This window comes from Lepisosteus oculatus, chromosome 3, assembly GCF_040954835.1.
Source record: "Lepisosteus oculatus isolate fLepOcu1 chromosome 3, fLepOcu1.hap2, whole genome shotgun sequence".
In the NCBI taxonomy this organism is placed as follows: Eukaryota; Metazoa; Chordata; class Actinopteri; order Semionotiformes; family Lepisosteidae; genus Lepisosteus; species Lepisosteus oculatus.
The window spans coordinates 29,697,195-29,715,650 of record NC_090698.1 but is presented as its reverse complement, the minus strand read 5'-3'; the positions used below and the strand labels follow the sequence as shown (position 1 = coordinate 29,715,650).

The window sequence follows — 18,456 nt, the reverse complement described above, 5'->3', positions numbered from 1 at the left end:
TTAACTCTCATATTAACACATATACTAAAAAAAGATCCTTTATATTTTAAATCCTGTGCTCACCTGGTTTGAGGCTGGCCACCCCTAGGGACTGTGCAGAATGCAATGTCATCCGAATTGTATCATCTTGAATGTAGGTCATTGTAGTCATTGGATAGAAGTTGGCTTGTAGAGGCAGCTTTGTCATAGTTCGCCTGGGTTGAATCTGCAATAACAAACTGTATTTAGCTCCTCTGAAAAACTCTTTCCTAATTGACTGCTTGTTTATTTATCTGGTTACAAATATTTAGAAATCAGCTTGTTAATATACAGACTGAGCACGACACAAAACTCAAGTCTCTTTCAGGTATCATAAGCAGATAGGATAAGAATATGATATAATCTTAAAATCTACACACCAAACCTCAAAGCTTTATTAGCTTACTGTAATTGTTCCAACACATTATAAGAAACCTAATAATGATCCCATGGAATAAAGTCTAGAAAATGAATGGCATATGAATGTTCTGGAGACTCTAGTCAAATTCTAGGGAAAACTGTGAATGGAAAAAAAAGATTCTACCCTTTTTTTATCTCTATTCATGTGGCAACATTTTATATTACCATCTACAGATTGTTTCCTAACCCCTTTTTTATAGAAATGGGGTGTTTAACAGCAACTTTCTAAAAGGTTCTGGCATGCCTGTTTGTTTTAGTAGTGTCTGCATTACATTAATTACTTGAATCTACTACTTTGTAACTGAAATTCATTTTAATCAGACAATGAAGACATTTAACTAATTTTGAACTACCAATACCCTGGGAATTGAAACTAAATATTTCACTTTCCAAAAAGAGTCAAAGAACACTAATAATAGAAAGAAAATTATTATTTCTGAATAACTTTTTGTCTCAGCCCAGTTTGCCTCCCCCTATAAAAAAATGAAGAGTGGGCAGATTCAGGCTCAGTGACAGATCACCTCCTAATCTAAAGGGAAGTTTCACTAAGCACTTCACCTCCCAGTCGTGACTAGTGCCACATGGCAGTGAGTCAGAATTGTAAAAATAGAACCACATCACCCCAGAGCACCACTTTTAAATTTCTGCTTCATTTACATTTAAATCCTTTTGGGGAAAGAAATGAATGGTTTCCCTTTGAAATGTGCACAGCAGGGAGTATATAGGACTATTGAAGTATGTTTACTGATAATCTTGACCTGTGTATATGAGACGAGCAGCAACAAGATGTTACTGGGAATATAGGGATTGGCCACTCCACTGTATGTTCTCACTATATGAGAACACATTGGTGTTGCGAATTGGGCCTGAATGCAATGGTATTTTCTATGAATGCTGTCCCTCAGAGAAAGGACAAGATGGACACGTTTTAAGAAAAATGCCCCTGTGCTGCAAAGTGGAGGCGGAATTTCCTACACATGGGAAACAAAATGGTGTTGAAAAAATATTTTCTTACAACAAAAGATTTAAAAAATAAAGATACAAATTAAATCCCCCCAAATTAGAACATGTTCAACCTTTGGCTTGAAAAATCAAAACCAATATGCTGAAAAACTATCCAAAAATAACAAAAAATAAACAATGGATTTTCTTAAGTAATGGCACAAAATGATGGCACACATGGACGCAGCAGCTTCATCAGCTCTCAAACAATGGTGCATTTTGTTAGTTATTTTTGTTATATGTCACATTAGTTACCCAAAACACTAGAGCTTACATCTCCTACAACCGTAAAACATTACTGGACATCAGAAACAACTGCAGGGATTTCTTCTTCAGTTTGTTTGACCTGGATTACATCAGCTCGTCCATCCTCTACACCGCAGGCCCGGAAGCCACGGAGTCATCTGACCGCGACCGCCGGGAGAGGAGACGGCGCAAGTGGTGCGAGCGCAAACAGAAACGCGGTAAGAGAGCCAGGCTGCAAATAAGACTAAAAGAACAGTGGAACAGAGCACCAGTACCCAGCCTGTTCCTTGCTAACATACGGTTGCTAGACAACAAACTGGCCGAAATAAAACTCAGGCTCACTACTCGCTGGGAAATAAAAGGCTGCTGCACTCTCGTGTTTACAGAAACATGGCTTCATAGCAACCATACCGGACTCAGCTGGATGAATTTTTAACTCTCAGCTCGGACAGAACAGCCGCCTCTGGTAAAAATATGAATTTATGTCAACCAACCAAACAAGCTTAACACCTTCTATGCATGCTTCAAAACTCGAAACCCTGAACTAGCCACCTGGGCCACTGACTTCCCTGTCACCAACCCCCCCACCACACACAATTCAAGCTAGATGTCTGGAAATCGCTGAGCAGAGTGAATACACAAAAAGATGCTGGACGTGACTGTATCCCTGGCCTGGTACTCAGAACATGTGGCTGGCAGATAGCTGATGTCTGTACTGACATCTTCAACCTGTCCTTGGCCCAGGCTACTGTACCTAGCTGCTTCAAGACAACCACCATCAGGTCAGTACCAAAAAAGTCAGCACCCACATGCATGAACGACTATCTCCCTATTGCACTCACCCCCATCATAATGAATGCTTTGAAAAACTACTAATACCACACATTAAAGCCAGAATTCCAAAAACACTTGATCCTCTCCAGTTTGCTTAACACACAAATCGCTCCACGGAGGATGCAATCTCTATAGCTTTACACACCACACTAACCCACCTTGAAAAAAAGAACACCTATAGAATGCTGTTAATTTATTTAAGCTCAGCATTTAACACCATTATACTCATAAATCTTACAAAAGCTACAGATGCAGCCATTCAAAATGCACGGTACAAACCTGTACTGTGGGCATCTATGTGTGCACCACCGTGCCCTACCACGGTACTTAATTGGCTGGCCAAAATGACTGACAGGGGCACTGGTGGTGCATTGGTCGGTAGTGAAAAGTTTTAATCATTTAATCTCTTTACTGTGCACATTTTAATCCGCTTAGTATTGAATATTTATTTGGAATTTTACCACTAAAGGGAAATTTTAGTAGCTGAGCATAAAAAGAATAGGAGCATAACTCATCTGAAGGTCATTAACGATATTAATTTAGGAACATAAACATATAATGTAAACTGTATATTGCTGGTCTTGGTATTTAAAAAAAAATACACACCAGTATTCCATTTCTCCCTAAACATTTTAAGCATCAAAGTCATACATGTGGTTATTTCAGAAACATTTTTATGTGCTCCTTGCTCCTTCTGACCATGTTACTGTACGTTTATATAGTATACAGAAAAGTGATAGTTATAAGCTTTTCTGCGAATGAGCTCGATATCGGAAGAAGCGTATCCAAAGAAATGAATAACGATATAACTACACTCATGTACTGTTGCACGGTGGCGTGATAGCTTAAGTGACTGACTTATAACCCTGAGGTTGAGTGTTCAAACCCAGCTGTCACCATCAGTTTTCTTTTAACAAATAAACATGTCTTTGAAAAACTAAAATAGCAAATATTATTGGCATTATATTGGCATTTTTTATATTTCTAAATATCACATGTTCGTACTGTATGTACACAGTGGTACCGTAGGTTGTACTGTAGGGAGCAAATCCACGTGAGCCCGAAAGCCCTACAATAATGTCCATTCACCTGGCACTGTGCGGTTGTTATCGCATCTCTCTTTCTCTCTGTCTACATTGTTTGAAAACAAACCGGTTTCACAGGTATTTTCAAAGTAGAATAAGGTAAGTCCACCTCCCCCACTCATATGTTTTCTTAGAAAAACAGATTCACAACGCAAAGCTGTGTCAGTCTTCTGTGTAGAAAAAAAATCGGTTTGAACACCATGGGTGCTGGTTTACGCTGCTGAGTAAAGAATATGAATTTTCCTGCTGTCAGCAGTATTATGTATATAGTTGACCCTTACCTGAATGGAAACAGGACATAAAGAAAGGGTTTCAGAAATCAAACATTCCTTTGTTTTGTGGTCTGGGTAATTGGAGGCTACGCTGTTATGCTTCCTATGGTGATATACGGGTTTTTCGCACAAAGCCGTATTGAGCAGTATTTCTCGTGTTAAGAAAGTTAGGTGTTAGCATAAACTATTATTAATCAATAATATTAAATTTAGCACTGTAATAAATTGTGCTTATAATAAATTCTATTCTACTCTGAGAATGTAGGGGGGAGGAAAAATGCCCGTGGTCTGTGGCTGTTTTCACAGCCTTCACTATGTCGTTTTAAGCCATTTTTTTACCACCATCGAATATTCTTCTGTCCATATCTTTGGAAGGGAAACACAGAAAGCCTTCAAACCAAATGCATTTTAAAGACCACGACACGTGAAAATGTTCACAGCCTCCACATAAAACTATCAGTAAGCTAATTCTCTTTTTTTAAACCTCCGGTTTTTCATCGATGCGTAATTACTAACTGGAACCTGTGGGGACCACTGTGTACATGCCTTCACAACGCAAGAAAAACTGCTCTGGGTCTAGATACCACTCCTTGTAGCTGGATCCTAGACTTCCTCACCAGCAGACCCCAGACTGTTAGGATTGGCAAACTCACTTCCAACACGCTCACCCTTAACACTGGTGCCCCTCAAGGCTGTGTGCTCAGCCAACTGCTTTACTCCCTTACAAAATTATGTCTGACCCCACTCACCCCAGTCATAACTTGTTTGTCTCCCTACTATCTGGTAGAAGGTTCCGGAGGCTCCAGTCACACACAAGACTCCAAAATAGCTTATTCCCCAGCGCTGCCAAGCTGGTGATGGCCCCACTCCCTCCCATCATACTTTGATCTCTCCTCACCTCTTCCTGTAACCACAATAACTGTACTCCAACACCACTACATACACCACAACTGAATGTAAGCCAAAATGGTACTTAAAACTGTACTAGTTGTACTATTTATTAATCGCCATATTATTTTTGCACTGTTCTCCGTATTACCTTTTCTCTGTTTTTGTCCTGTTTGAATACTTTTCTCTGTTTGCATATTTAAACAGTTTTTTACAATTTTGTTCTGGTACCGTACTGTTGTTTACACTGTTATTGTATTTCTGTCTATTGTCTTGTCTGCTGTTCTATTTATATACCACACCTGAGAGACTAATGAGAAACACTTTTCACTATACTATGCACCCATTTAAGTATAATGACAAATAAAGTTGAATTGAGTTTAATTAAATTTGAGGTGAGGTTCCTGGTAAATGTTCTCCTCCTTGACACTCCCCCAAAATAACAATGTTATGAATTTAAATCCCTTTTATCCAGATGTGGGAGATACCATCATATCCCACATGGCAGGGCTATGGATTCCTAGCAGTAATTACATAACTTTACTCCAAGAAAGAGCAAATGTACAGTTGCTACACATGTAACAGCACATGTAGAGGGACCTAAAGTAACAAACACCAGGGAAGATGGATGTTATGATGTACATACAGAAAATAAAAATGAATGTCCAGGGTCATGATGCATATCTGCCTCACGATAGCAGTTCAAGCAGTTGACAGATTAAAAAGCCATATACAGGAATATGAAAGATATTTACAAAATCAACAGAGATGGCTTCCCAGAGAGACATGCCCAACCACACCGCAGTATAAGAGCACAGTTATGACAAACGGACAAAAAAATAAATGAAACCAAAGAATAACAAAGTTACAGTGTGGGTTTGTCAAAGCCATTGAAAAAAAAGATGTAAAAAAGGACACCATTCCAGTTCTTTGGTTTCTGCCAGCTGGTTTAAAGGTCTCATTCAGCCATTTCCTAAAACTGCAACAATATTCAAAACATTTGCTTATTGGAAGCATGGCTCATTGTTGTCAGACATCTGCTACAGTATAACGTGAGATGAACATTCATTTATTGGCTATCCCTTGTGGTGAAGATGATCGTCTCCCATGAACCCAAAGGTGATTGATAAGACCAATGTGGGATCCACACAGACTCTCGAAGGTTGAACAGGTGTTCATCAGGACATGTACTGTGCAATCCAGTCCTGGTGAGCTCTCTTCAATGCTCTCACTTTTCTTCCTGATTCTAACATACTCAGATCTCAAAATGGTGGGCTCCATTCGAAATATTCTTCCTCCACCTGGTTCAGTCCATTCTCCCAATCTCCCAGGAGTTTCCTTTTACCATATATTTGAAATAATTTGTCTGGCCTTCACTGATGTGATTGCATGGAGACAACATCCAGACATCAAGACAAACCCAAGAGAGTTCATGGCAAAATATCAGATTTCTTGTTTGTGTTGCTTGCTTGAGAAGCACAGTGATGTGGGTGCACTTGCATTCTTACTTATATTTTGTTTCCACAGTGCTTTCACAATTCAGAGTCAAATATTTTTCTTGAGTCAAAGAATGTTAAGTAGAGACATACTGTATGTTGTGTCCAACATTTTTCTTGTCACTAAAAGGTGGTAACAATGAGATGATCATATATTTAGCCCCAAAATATTCAACCTGTATTTATCACCTCCCATAACTGCAAATTTACAAATCCAAGATTAAAAAGTAATAACTTATACTGACTGCGATGTTCTAACACACGTCAAAAATACACAATTTTGCAGAAAATACAGTATTTTTCTGTAGATCAAAACTTCAGAGAGCAAAATTTGTTATTCAACTTTGGAGTTTTGTCAATACCTGCACTTCCAATTTTCCTTATGAAAGAAAAATCAGGGACCTGATTGCTAAAATTGCTCCATTAAAGAGTCCATATCACAATTATTAAATTCTACCCTGAAAATAGGTCACTTTCACTGTGAAAGATGTGTGCTGCATTCACTCTGAGAAAGGAGGTATTATTAGAATTGACAGCTAAATGATTCAGATTTCATATAACTTTGACTGTGGCACTAAAAGGGTTACAATATATATGGAGAGGTTTGTCCTTGTACCCTGATCTAAGTAAAACTTTAAGATCTGTTAGAACAAGGGTACACAGACAGTAATTAAATAGAACATTAGAAACACATCAAAACTGGAATGAGGCTGTAAGTTCAAATACCAGTTAGAGCACTGCTGTTCTACCTTTTCACTGTTTTTTCACTTACAGTGCTTTATTACAGTTTCAAGCTGTAGATTTTAGCCAAATTAATAAGAATGCAACTAGGTCATAGGTTTAATTATCTTAAATAAACAATGTCGCAAATTGTAAAGCCTTTCCATCACTAGGGAAACTCTGATAAAAAGGGGAAGCCCCACAGATTTTTAAACTCTTAATGAGATAATGTTCTTAATGAGTATAATGAACTCTCTTGTTCCTCTCGTTAATTTTTTCTGTGTTTGAGATGGACAATTCCACCTCTATTAATTCTAGCCAGTTTGGTAAGACAAATTACCTCTATAACACCATGCTGCTCACCTTGGCCTCGATATTATTCATGTTTTTTTAAAGTATGCCTGTTTCTTTCCATCTCTGTTTGAAGTCTCAAGTCTATCTGACAGTTTCTATTTTTTTAAGAAAGTGGAGGCAGCCTGATGGAAACTAACAAAGCAAGAATGTTTTAACCTGAGATGGGAAATCCCCAATGAAGAAGCTTCCACCTCAGAAAATGCATTGGGTTCTTACAAGGGTGTCTAAAATTCCATTCAGAATGTATGTGAAAACTCAAAACTTCTTTAGCTCTATCACTTGCTTTGATTATTTTGGGAAACAATTGATGTGCTTGTTTTAACCACATTTTCTTGCACTTGCAAGGTTCAAATTATATATTAATAACAAAATAAACATTATTTTATATAGTGCCTTTACAGGATGACAACAACAATAAATAAAAAGAATACAAAAGATAAAACAGAATTACAATACACAGAGAAGACCATGGATGGTGGTACTAAGTATAGTAGGAGCAGAGGAGTAAAGAATGGAACCAGATAAGTAAAGGCTCTTCTAAAGAAGAAGGTTTTGAGTCTGGATTTGAAGGAGATTAGAGAAGATGAATCTCTGACCTTAAAGACAATGAACAACATATACTTGAACAAATATAAGTTATATAAGTACTTTCAAGTTAGAAAATATTTATGCTTTATAATATGCTGTTTTTTGTGTATTTCTCACTAATTTCATTAAAGCTTTCAGTAAATATTTTTTATTCAAAATTTTATTTTGAAACATGTCCATTTGGTTTCACTTCCTCTGCAAGCAATTATAACATTGCTAATTTTAATTGCTTGTTGTTTATATAATATATAAAGAGTCTTTATTATCTCCAAGGGGCAATTTTAAAACACAATTAAAAACACAACTTGTGCACAAGGAATTGATCCCGGGCCATCAGCTTGTCTGAGAAGAACTCTAATACTGAACTAAAGCGCTGCTATGCATGAATAAGTTAATCAAAAATGAGAAGTGTTTCACTTTCCATTTACTGTAAGTGCAAAGAAGCATTATATATAATATATACACACAAAAAACTATTAAAATTACTGATGAAACCAAACAAACATTTTGAAATGAGACAAATTTAATCAAATGATTAAAAATATTTTATGAACAATTGCACAAAATTAGTGAGAAACACACTAAAAATAACATACTATGAATCTTAATATTTTGTTGTAATTATTGCTGCATTGTTGTGGAAAAATGTGGTTTTATTTTAAAAACTTACATAGAGCAGACTTGTATCAGCTCCAATGCAACTTACAGTACGCGACTGTAAGTCATTCTTTGAGTTATTCAAGTCAGTGCTAGCCTCTATTTGGTTTTTGCATGTTTACTTTTAAATACGACACATTTTTAAATCCACTATGTATATTTTCAACAATCAAAATATAAAATAAATTATTTATACACAGTTACTCATAATTCTGTATAATGTAAAAAAAAAAACAGTCATTGTTACTGTACAATGTGATTAGTGCAGGAAAGCACTCATGGGTTAAAAACATTTAATTGTTATGATTAAAATAAGATTTGTGTGACAGTCACCTGGTAAATTTACAGAGTAGTGCAGTCCTTCATCAGATTATTTGAAAAAATAAAAGCGGTGACATGCATTGCTTATCGTTATGCCGTAGCATTTGTTGCGGTATACCACGTTACATCTTGCACATTTTCAATGGCTGCATCTTTACATAGTTTTAGGCATAGTGTAGTTTTGAACAGAAGATCAATTAGCTTTCTGCCATGGTTTAAAATTATAAGTGTTGCTATTTTTTGTATCGTTGGATTCGTTCCTATTATTGGGCAGTTCTTTTGTCCTTATAACATGAGCTATCTTGGATTGTGGACATTTTTTCAAGTTTTATCATTATATAGTGTTGTTAATTCAATGCTATCTACATTATTTGAATTATATTCTGTACTATGAACATTAACATATTTCAAATTGGTATTTTTTGCATAATGTTATGTATTGGTTCTTTCAGGAATGGTGATGAATAATTAATACACATGATCAAGTGATTTAACTAGATTAAAATCAAATGCAAAATTCAAAATTTCTTTCTATGTAGTTTTTTTGTGGGAGATGCAAATACCTTTATTACATTTAAGTACTTAATCCTATTATTTTTATCTTATTTTAATTTTATTTTAATGAGTACAATACCCATTAAAATGGATGGAATCTTTAACGTAACTCATTTTTAATTTTTTCAAAGTTGTACACGTTTGCTTTCTGACCAGAACTGTTTTCACTTGTTTTGACAATCAGGTCTCCAAAAGTTTTTATTTGAGTTCTACATGTGCAGTTAAAACAACAATAAAATCCAATTCCACCTTATTATACAAAATTGTGTAGACTGGCTTGATGTATTGTCCTCATTACTTTGAATTACCACAATAACTCTAATTTATTTTCCTAATGTCTAAAGATGTAGTAATTAAAACTGAATTTAGGTGTACTTAACGTTTCTAGTTTTGTGAAGATTACTATCATGTGAGGAACTGTTTGAAAACTATATAAATCTAGTTATGTTGCATAATGTAAATTTTAAAAAGTTAAGACACTTTCAAAGCCAATACGTTTAAAAAAGTGACACTATCATCTTAATTCTGTGGTGAATTAGAATTATAGCCGCAAGTGTAAAATTGAGTAAAATGATGTAGAAGAAATAAAGGTTACAGCAAATGCACTAATTTTTTAAAATATCACTTGAATGAAAACTAGCCAAAAAATAAAAGAGCATTTGATTTTTTCTTATTTTAGGGTTGATTAATTTAATTCATTTTTGTGTAAATCAGTATAATAGAATGGTGTTGGCAGCTATCTTCCAAAACCTTAGTTTCAAACAATGCAATATTACATTGCTGTTTTTCTAAATATACCCTGGGAGGAACTGCTTCTCTATTCAAGATACACATTGAGGATACAACACTTTTTATTGATTGTCTGAGTAGTATTCTTCTGAGGAATATGAAAATCCTGAGCTCCAGTCTTAAGGTTTCGTAAAGAAAAAAATAGGGCTCACTGTTTGGTATTTGACTTTAGTTAAAATTGCCAAACTTAGACGATTAAGAATCTATATAAACAGGCACTCAAAATACATGATTTTAATTAATGCAAGAAAAGCAAACAGTAAGCCTTGTCTGAATAATGAAGATAGCTATAGAAGGTGGCCTGTTTGAGTGAGAAGCTACTTGGAGAATGAAATGTTCTGTTTGAGCAATAATAATGTAAAATTCTGGGTTCGGTATAGGGTTTTAGGTATTCATGTGAAGAAAAACAGAGCTTTCACTGGCCGATTATCAAACTTTATTGATAAAAACAAAAACAAACTAGCTGACCAAGCAAGAAGAAGAAAAAGAATAACGAGCCTGCATTCCCTCCTCAACCATCCACACCACACTTTTTCCTGGGTGAGAAATTAAATAAAACTTCACTCACACCAAACAAATTACCACACACAAAACACTGAACATGTTAACCCAAATATGTCTCACATTAAGACCACTCAAAATAAACCACAAAACTGTTATTTTATTAACTAAATATGTTTATTTAGACCAACAGGCCAAGTCCTAAAATCCAGAGGTTCACTAAACCAGCCTTGAACCATCTGTGAAGTTGTGTTTAGGCTGAAGTGGCTAGAGCACCAAAAATATTACCTAAAAATAAGCAGAATGCCTGTAATTTAGTCTGAGTGCTCAGAGGCCATTCAAGCGGTAAAATGTTTCCGGTTGAGATACTAAGGTGCTGTCTTCTGTGGACCAGACAGGATGAGTGGAGTGTTGTAGTCAGCACTGAATGCTCCTTTTAATCTTTGGTCCAAGTAGTGTGCTGGTGGAAGTGTGTAAGTAAAGGTTAATTCCATGCAAAAAAGTAGGAAGAAGAAATCAAACTTTCCACCTGTTTAGCTCTACCTAAGGAAATGAAATGTTTGTCAGCATGAAATCAACCTCTACTTTTTCCTTTGCAGAAACCACATGCTGACACAGCTCCCCACACAAACTTCAATGTCAATCCTACAGACCAAGTGAGAAATGTCCATTTTCAAGAAGGACAAGACCAGAAAGTGGTAGAATTACAACACCACCTCTTCAAAAATGTGGAGATCTTGCTGTAGCCAGTTTTCTCTAGAACCATGTCCAGGCCTAACCCTAACCCAGCTAGCTGCAGCTGAACAATAAAGGGTAGCATAACATACTGCACCACAACAGTCTCTCCAGAAGCCTATCAGGTCTATAGAACCATGTGTTAAAATTGTGTTAAAGCCGAGGGAGGTCACACCTTATTTCATTTAGACAGTTTTGCCACATTTCATATTTAAAGCTTATAATAGTTCTGTGTTATGATTTTTTCCACATATTCCATGATTTTGTTTGATATCTACACTATGTTTAAAAGATTTGATTAAATCCATATGTAAGATGACCAGAGGGAGGGTCATCCACGACAGGTATTTCAGGAATGATCTGCTCAATATACTTGACTTAGACCTGACCAAGATGGCTGCTAAGAGAAATCAGCTGACCTGGAGACAGAAAGGGGTCAGTCCGAAAAACAATGACACAGGTGGGTCTCATCAGGAAACAAAATATATATGCCCTGGAAACAGTGAACCGCTGCGAAAGCCAGTAGATGAATGCAGTTGGAGGCGAAAGTGGAATTAGGATGATGTTTGTACGGATTTAAGGATAACGGATTAACGGACAAATAAAGGTTTACGGTTTACGATTCGGATACGGTGCGGATCTGTGGAACTTTATGGACTTTGGAACTCGGGCAGAATAAGGATTGAGAGAGGATTGCGGACTGGCTTGGAAACGGAGAAAAACTCCACAAAAATTAAAGAAGAGAGTGTGGTGTGAGTACTTTTATCTCTATTACATAAACCTTTCACCCAGAAGCACCACACATACTATACAAGCGTGTCTTATCAGCTATTTAAAAATGTCTTCTTTCTTGAAAATTTCTAATGTAACAGTAATGGAGTAACTGGAGAGAATGTATGTGTATGCACCTGCACTTTTTTACTGAAGTATGACAAAGGAAGGAAAAAATTGTAGTAACACAATACAGTCTGACAGTGATTACTGAGAAACAGAGTATCTATTTCTTTGAACTTCTATAGGCTTTCTCTCCATGTTTCCCAGATCAATCTTTCCAGTTCTATGGTGTAACATTCAATCTGTGATTACTCTAACAGTTTTACAACAGACAGCCTTGTCCTTTTTCTTGTAGAAGTGACTCCAGTGATCACACAGCAGGCCTGGGGTGTTACTTACTGAATTTCAATGATCTGCAGTTTACTTTGACAAAGATGCACTGTGGCTGGAATATGCAATCAATACTGAGAAAATAACCCATGTGCAGGAGATTGTTTAAAACTCTGCACTGGGGTTAATAACCTATTCTGTTCAGCAACACATACAGTAGGCATCAATTTTATTTCTACTCTTTTTTAAGTGGAGCTAGAAAACCTTGGTAGTACTATACAATCCACATTTTGATGAAGAAATGTCGAGAGAAAAGTCTTACTTTAGTCAAAGCTAATGGAATTACTGTGTTGCCAACTTCACCACCCTGATATTCTCAAAAGAATATATGTACATCTGAAGCACTTGAGGGTTGTAATTTTCTTCAAATATTAACCTATAGCATTTAGTCTTCTTTTTGACAAGAAATGCCCAGGGAATGAAGTGTCATATTTCTCTTAACTTTGAAATGCGTGCCCATATATGTCATAGTAGTTCCTTTTACTCAATTTAATCCATTACCACAGCATTTCATGACACTGTCTATACACTAAGCTTACCTAAAGTAATGTAACTTGATATGCTAAAACAGTTGGACTGTTTACTGACAAAAATCCCCAAATTAGAAACATGGTTCAATTTGGTTTGGGGTTAATCTTAACATTCCATAAAGGATATAAATTATGTTATTATTGGAATAAGTAATAGGTTTATTCCATGCTGAAAAAAAGAAGAAAGAGAACACAACGTTTCGGCCGTGGAGCCTTCTTCAGGTGTCAGGTGTGTTATTATTGTTCACTTTCGGCTATGCATGTTGGTTTATACCAACAATGAAGGTTCTAATACAGAGAACAGAGGTTTATTTTCAAAGAAATTAATCAAAATTGGCTCAATGGAGCACCACAAATGACTGTGTATATGCCCTGAAATGGTGTCCCATCCAGAATATAGTGTAGCTTTGTAGTTCTTGGGTTAGGCTCCAAGTCATTGTAAATTTCTAAAGATAAAGCAGTTACCGCAAATGGATAGAATGGACATCTGGTCCTCTTTGCATAAGGTAAACTGTAGGATTAAAAATAACAAAATGCACTCAAAAAAACCACACACCAGCACCAACCCAAACTTACAAAAAAAATACAAACATTTTATTAAACTGCCTATCATTTCATTAGGTTTGAAATACAATAAAGAGCTTTCTCTTGTTTCCACTGGTTTTTGCTTACCATGTTGGTTTGCACTACATTTTTGCTGTATTTTGTCTTTTCTTTAGGTAAAACATATGCCAGGATGCAACCCTCATTACCTATACAACTGGAAAACATTGTCTGTCCTATGACACACACGCATTCTCTTACACTACTATTACTTAGCAACAGCACATAAAACAAAAACAAAATGCATGGACTGCATTGCAGAAGGAACAATAAGCTGTGCAGTGAAAAAAAAAGTAATAGTCTCACACACTGCAGTTCTGGTTATACTGCAATCACACATAAACATGCATTATGTTTTTTAATTCCTCCTGAGGTTGAGAGCACAACCAAATCACTCACAATGCAGTAATCCCCACGCAGACCTGTTCTCTCTTGATACTTGTCAAACATGCATTTCAAGTAATAAAAACAGACAAGTATGCCTTTGTATAACATGCTAGTTAAAATTTCAAAATGTTTGTCTTAGATGTAAGTTCAATTTTACAATTCATAAAATAAACTCTTCAGGCTTCTTTTGCAGTATTATTCTTTATGTTTAAGGTTTTCTCCCCATGCATTCACATTACAATGGCAAATGACCTTAGGAAATAATAAACTGAGACCTCATGTGTTGAGTATTAAATGCAATTATTTTAACAACAAAACAAAAATACACCAATCTATAAATCTGCCAAACAATCTCCGGTTTACATGCTGTCCGATGTTAAAAATACTACTATAAAAGAGCATTTGACGTCTAACTTTAATAAATGCCTGGAACAATTTCCTAACATGCTAAAATATGTGTAAGAATACAAAACAATTACACAAATATTGAAATTCACTTAATTCGAGTAAGCAATTTGAAAATAATTTCTAAATGGCAGTGATCTCCCTGTGAAATTAACAGTCAGTGTTATAAAGTGTTTTAAGAACTCACAACCAACATTCTCAGGGTAATTTATTTTACAGATCTGAACGAATGACAACATCTCTGAAAAGAAAATTGACAGAAAATTGGAAAAAATAATGGAAACAGATTTGTTCAGTGTAGTTGGGATACCCTTTGCTTTTAGAAAAGCTTTATCTTTTCTTGGAATACTGTTAAACAAGTCTTGAACTGTTTCCAGTTTGATATTGGGCAATTCCTAATCAATTAATCAAGGAAAGCCTCCATTTCTGTGAGAGATGAAAAAGGTGAAAATTGACCCAGCAATCTATGTTCTTAAACTTCCCATAAAGGTTCAATGATGTTTAGGTCAGGTGATTGGAGAAGCAATGGAAGATGTTTGACTTCATCCTGGTGTTGATTAAATCAAACTTGAATCTGTTCAGCAGTGTGTATGGGGATGTTGTTATTATTATTATATTTAAGGATATTTTTCAGTTTAACTTAACTTTATATTCCGTGGCCGTAATTCTACCATGCAGAGAAATAATCAGACCAATGACTCCCAATAAATTGCTGTACAGAACAGATCAACCACCGTGTTAAACAGCTGGTAATAGGCAATGTGGGTGAAAGGCTACCTTTGGCTTTCTCTAAACATAAACCCATTCAGATGTAAGAAAAAAAGAAAAAGAAATTATCAGACCATATGATGTTTGTTAACAGCTTAGAGTCCAGGTTTTGTGCTCATTAACCAGGTAGAATTTAATTACTGTAAAATATGAGTCCTTTTTTGATAAGTGTTTCCATTATTCTGTCCATCATTTAAATTATTCAAAGTTTGTCTATTGCTGGTAGGCAGTCTAATCCACCAGAGAATTTCTTTCAGCTTGGCTACAATTTTAATAAAGAAAAAAGTCATTTTAAAAACATCTTTCATCCTACCATTATACAGAATATGTCATGTTAGGGTTTATATAACTTGTGTGTAACAGTCTATTTGTGTGCAGGAAGGAAAGACCATTCCATTATTACTATACTGTATAGCAGTGACAGTGGTTGACAACATGAGCTATAGTGATTGAAACTCATCACACAACATACAAGCACTAACAGATGATTTACATTCCCCATCAGATTGTTTGCACTATGATCAGGACAATTTATTAATATTTTTTTTTACTTTCATTATATCAAATTGCAAACAACTGTTGGCTTTCTAGAATACAATTTGATGGAAATATATTTTTGCATGTTTTTTTATTCTGATTCTTGTAGAAAGCCTACTCTGTAGGTTTGTTAGAAATGTGTTGACATGTTGATGGAAACATAGCTATAACACTATGGTTTGGACCTGACACAATTTGTTTACAAACTGCAGTGTCCACAGTTCAGAAATTTTAAAGACAGTACATCATCATCACTTTTCTGTTCTGCTTACTGGTCCACATAAATTACTGTATGAAAATAAACAACCAAACTACAGTATGTCAACAGTTAATGATTACATAGATCTAACTCTATTAGCCTCTATTAGGCTTTTAGAAATAAAAGAGCTCAGAAAAGCTTCATAATGACCTAATCTTTAATGAAACATGCTTCGTCATTCATGATAAGTCGATATTCACTAAATAATGTTAAAAGACCTTCAACTAAATCAACAATTGCATATTAATAATAGATTAATAAACTGACAATAGGGTTTCCTGAACATTGCTATTCTATTTCACTGCCTAAATCCAAAGCATGGTTAAATGTACTGTAAATACAACACACAGAGGCCACCATTACACTCCTCTCTGCAGACTCTCACAACACCTTAAGTTTCTAACCTCCATCTTTTAGCATTTTCAATGCCAGGGGCTTCAGAATATTAAGGAGGGCATGAACAAATGGATAAAGCAACAGGGATTCCCTTCTCTGAAAAAAGTCTTACTCAAAAGCCATCAAAAATGAAAGGAAAAATGCTTATGTGATCCCTCTATCATGAACAGCCAAATTCAATAAGAATATTTGGTATGCCAGTACAATATTCACAGGATTTAAACAATATCAAAGGTGTTCACTGTTTTGTTGTGTTAACTAGGAAATGTTATGTTATCACCAAAATTAATAACTAAGTGCATATAAACACACACTCCACTCTAATGCAATGTATTGCATTAGCACATAAAGATTGATAATGCTTTAAACAGGGGTTCCAAATTAAATTAATTTCATTACATAATCTGAAATTGTATTATATGTATTATTAACAGAGTGTTAATAACCATTAATAGCAGGAATCAGTCTATAATACTGTTAATTAATAAAACATTATTTATGATTATTATATCTGATTAGTATTATTATAAATGATTATATCTGACAAATTAAGTGTTAATATCATGTTTGTTATGCATTAATAATAACATTTGCCATCATTATCTGGTGTTTCCCTAACTCATCTTATTAAGAACATGAAAAAAGAGAGAAAAATATTGTACTTCCTGTGAATAATATTACTGAGAAAAAATGAAAAGAAATAACCCATGAAATTGTTGGAATATTCAAAATTTATAATGTAATTACTTTTTTTTGCTTAAGGTACAGTACAAACACACATCTGTTTACCATACTACTACAAAATGGAAATGCATTGACGGAAACCTTACAAAACATCTGGTGTACAGTATGTCTCTCACTAAACAGCTGCAGTTGATTAGGTTAAGTTTGTCACTTTGAGAAAATGTTTTACAGTTAAGTTACAATGTCAGTAAGACACTGATGGCACTAGAGTCCAGGCAGTGCTTGTGATGCTGGACAAAATGTCAAGATACATTCTCTTTAGGCACTGGTACCAGTTTTACTGTGCTTATTATTTATATTGTAAAAAAACAACAACAGATGGTCTTGTGTACAAAACTAACAAAGACCACAATTTTAGGATTACCCTAGTCCTATTCATATATTTAGAACAATAATGTAAGCTGAGTCAATGCATCAACCCAATAATGGAACACATTGTTATAATCACAGTTTGGGCTATGATTTTAGCAAAAGTACTTTTAATAAAAGTCTCAGATTAAAATGGCATCACAGTCCATAAAATGTTCCCTTTGAGTGTCCTAGGTCTTTCTTTGGCAGTTGCAGTTACCACTTTGCTCCTCTCTGTACTTGGCATCACTATCTTTTCCTTCTCGCGCTGATGCACTCTTCCCACATTTCACTGCTCAGTTAACAAACCTTATTGGCTAAGCACAACAGGGGTGCAGAAGAAAATAGTAGTCAACAGCTGTATAACAGATGTGAAAGGAATTAAAAGATTTCTCTATTTGTGTTCCATGTCTGAAAGGCTGACAATCGCTAGGTCCTTGTGAAGGCAGGCCAACTAGCAGGACAGGGGATGATCTGGGCTGGCAGACAGGAGGCAGACAGAACAAGGAACACGTTATTCAGGGGGGAAGAACAGAACAGGGAAAGCTGGGTGCAGCCAGGCACATCAGAATATGGAAACTGTGAAGCCAGGTAGGTCAGGTTGGTTGCTAAGAATGTCAACAACATGGCACTTGGCAACTAGAAAACAGATTCAGGCAGGGTTCTTGAAGGACAAATGGCAGGCTGGCAGGCGAGGAGCACCTCCATGTGCAAAGCAAGTAGGAAGCTCAATGACAGAGCATCTGATTGTGGACAAGGTAAGGTTTAAGTATCCTGGAGATGATGAGGTAAGTAACTGGTAATTGGGAGTTGATGGCATAGGCAGCTGTCCCA

At 35.7% G+C, this 18,456-nt stretch overlaps 1 protein-coding gene across 2 annotated transcripts in view; it reads right to left on the bottom strand.

Annotated features, from left to right (window-relative positions):
* The window catches only part of man2a1 (mannosidase, alpha, class 2A, member 1), a 242,408-nt gene that overhangs the window by 38,262 nt on the left and 185,690 nt on the right, over nt 1–18,456 (bottom strand). For both annotated transcript variants that reach the window (XM_006627014.3, XM_015338057.2), the window contains exon 19: nt 64–205. In XM_006627014.3, coding sequence (XP_006627077.2) covers nt 64–205 — 142 coding nt within the window. The remainder of the gene's footprint in view (nt 1–63; nt 206–18,456) is intronic.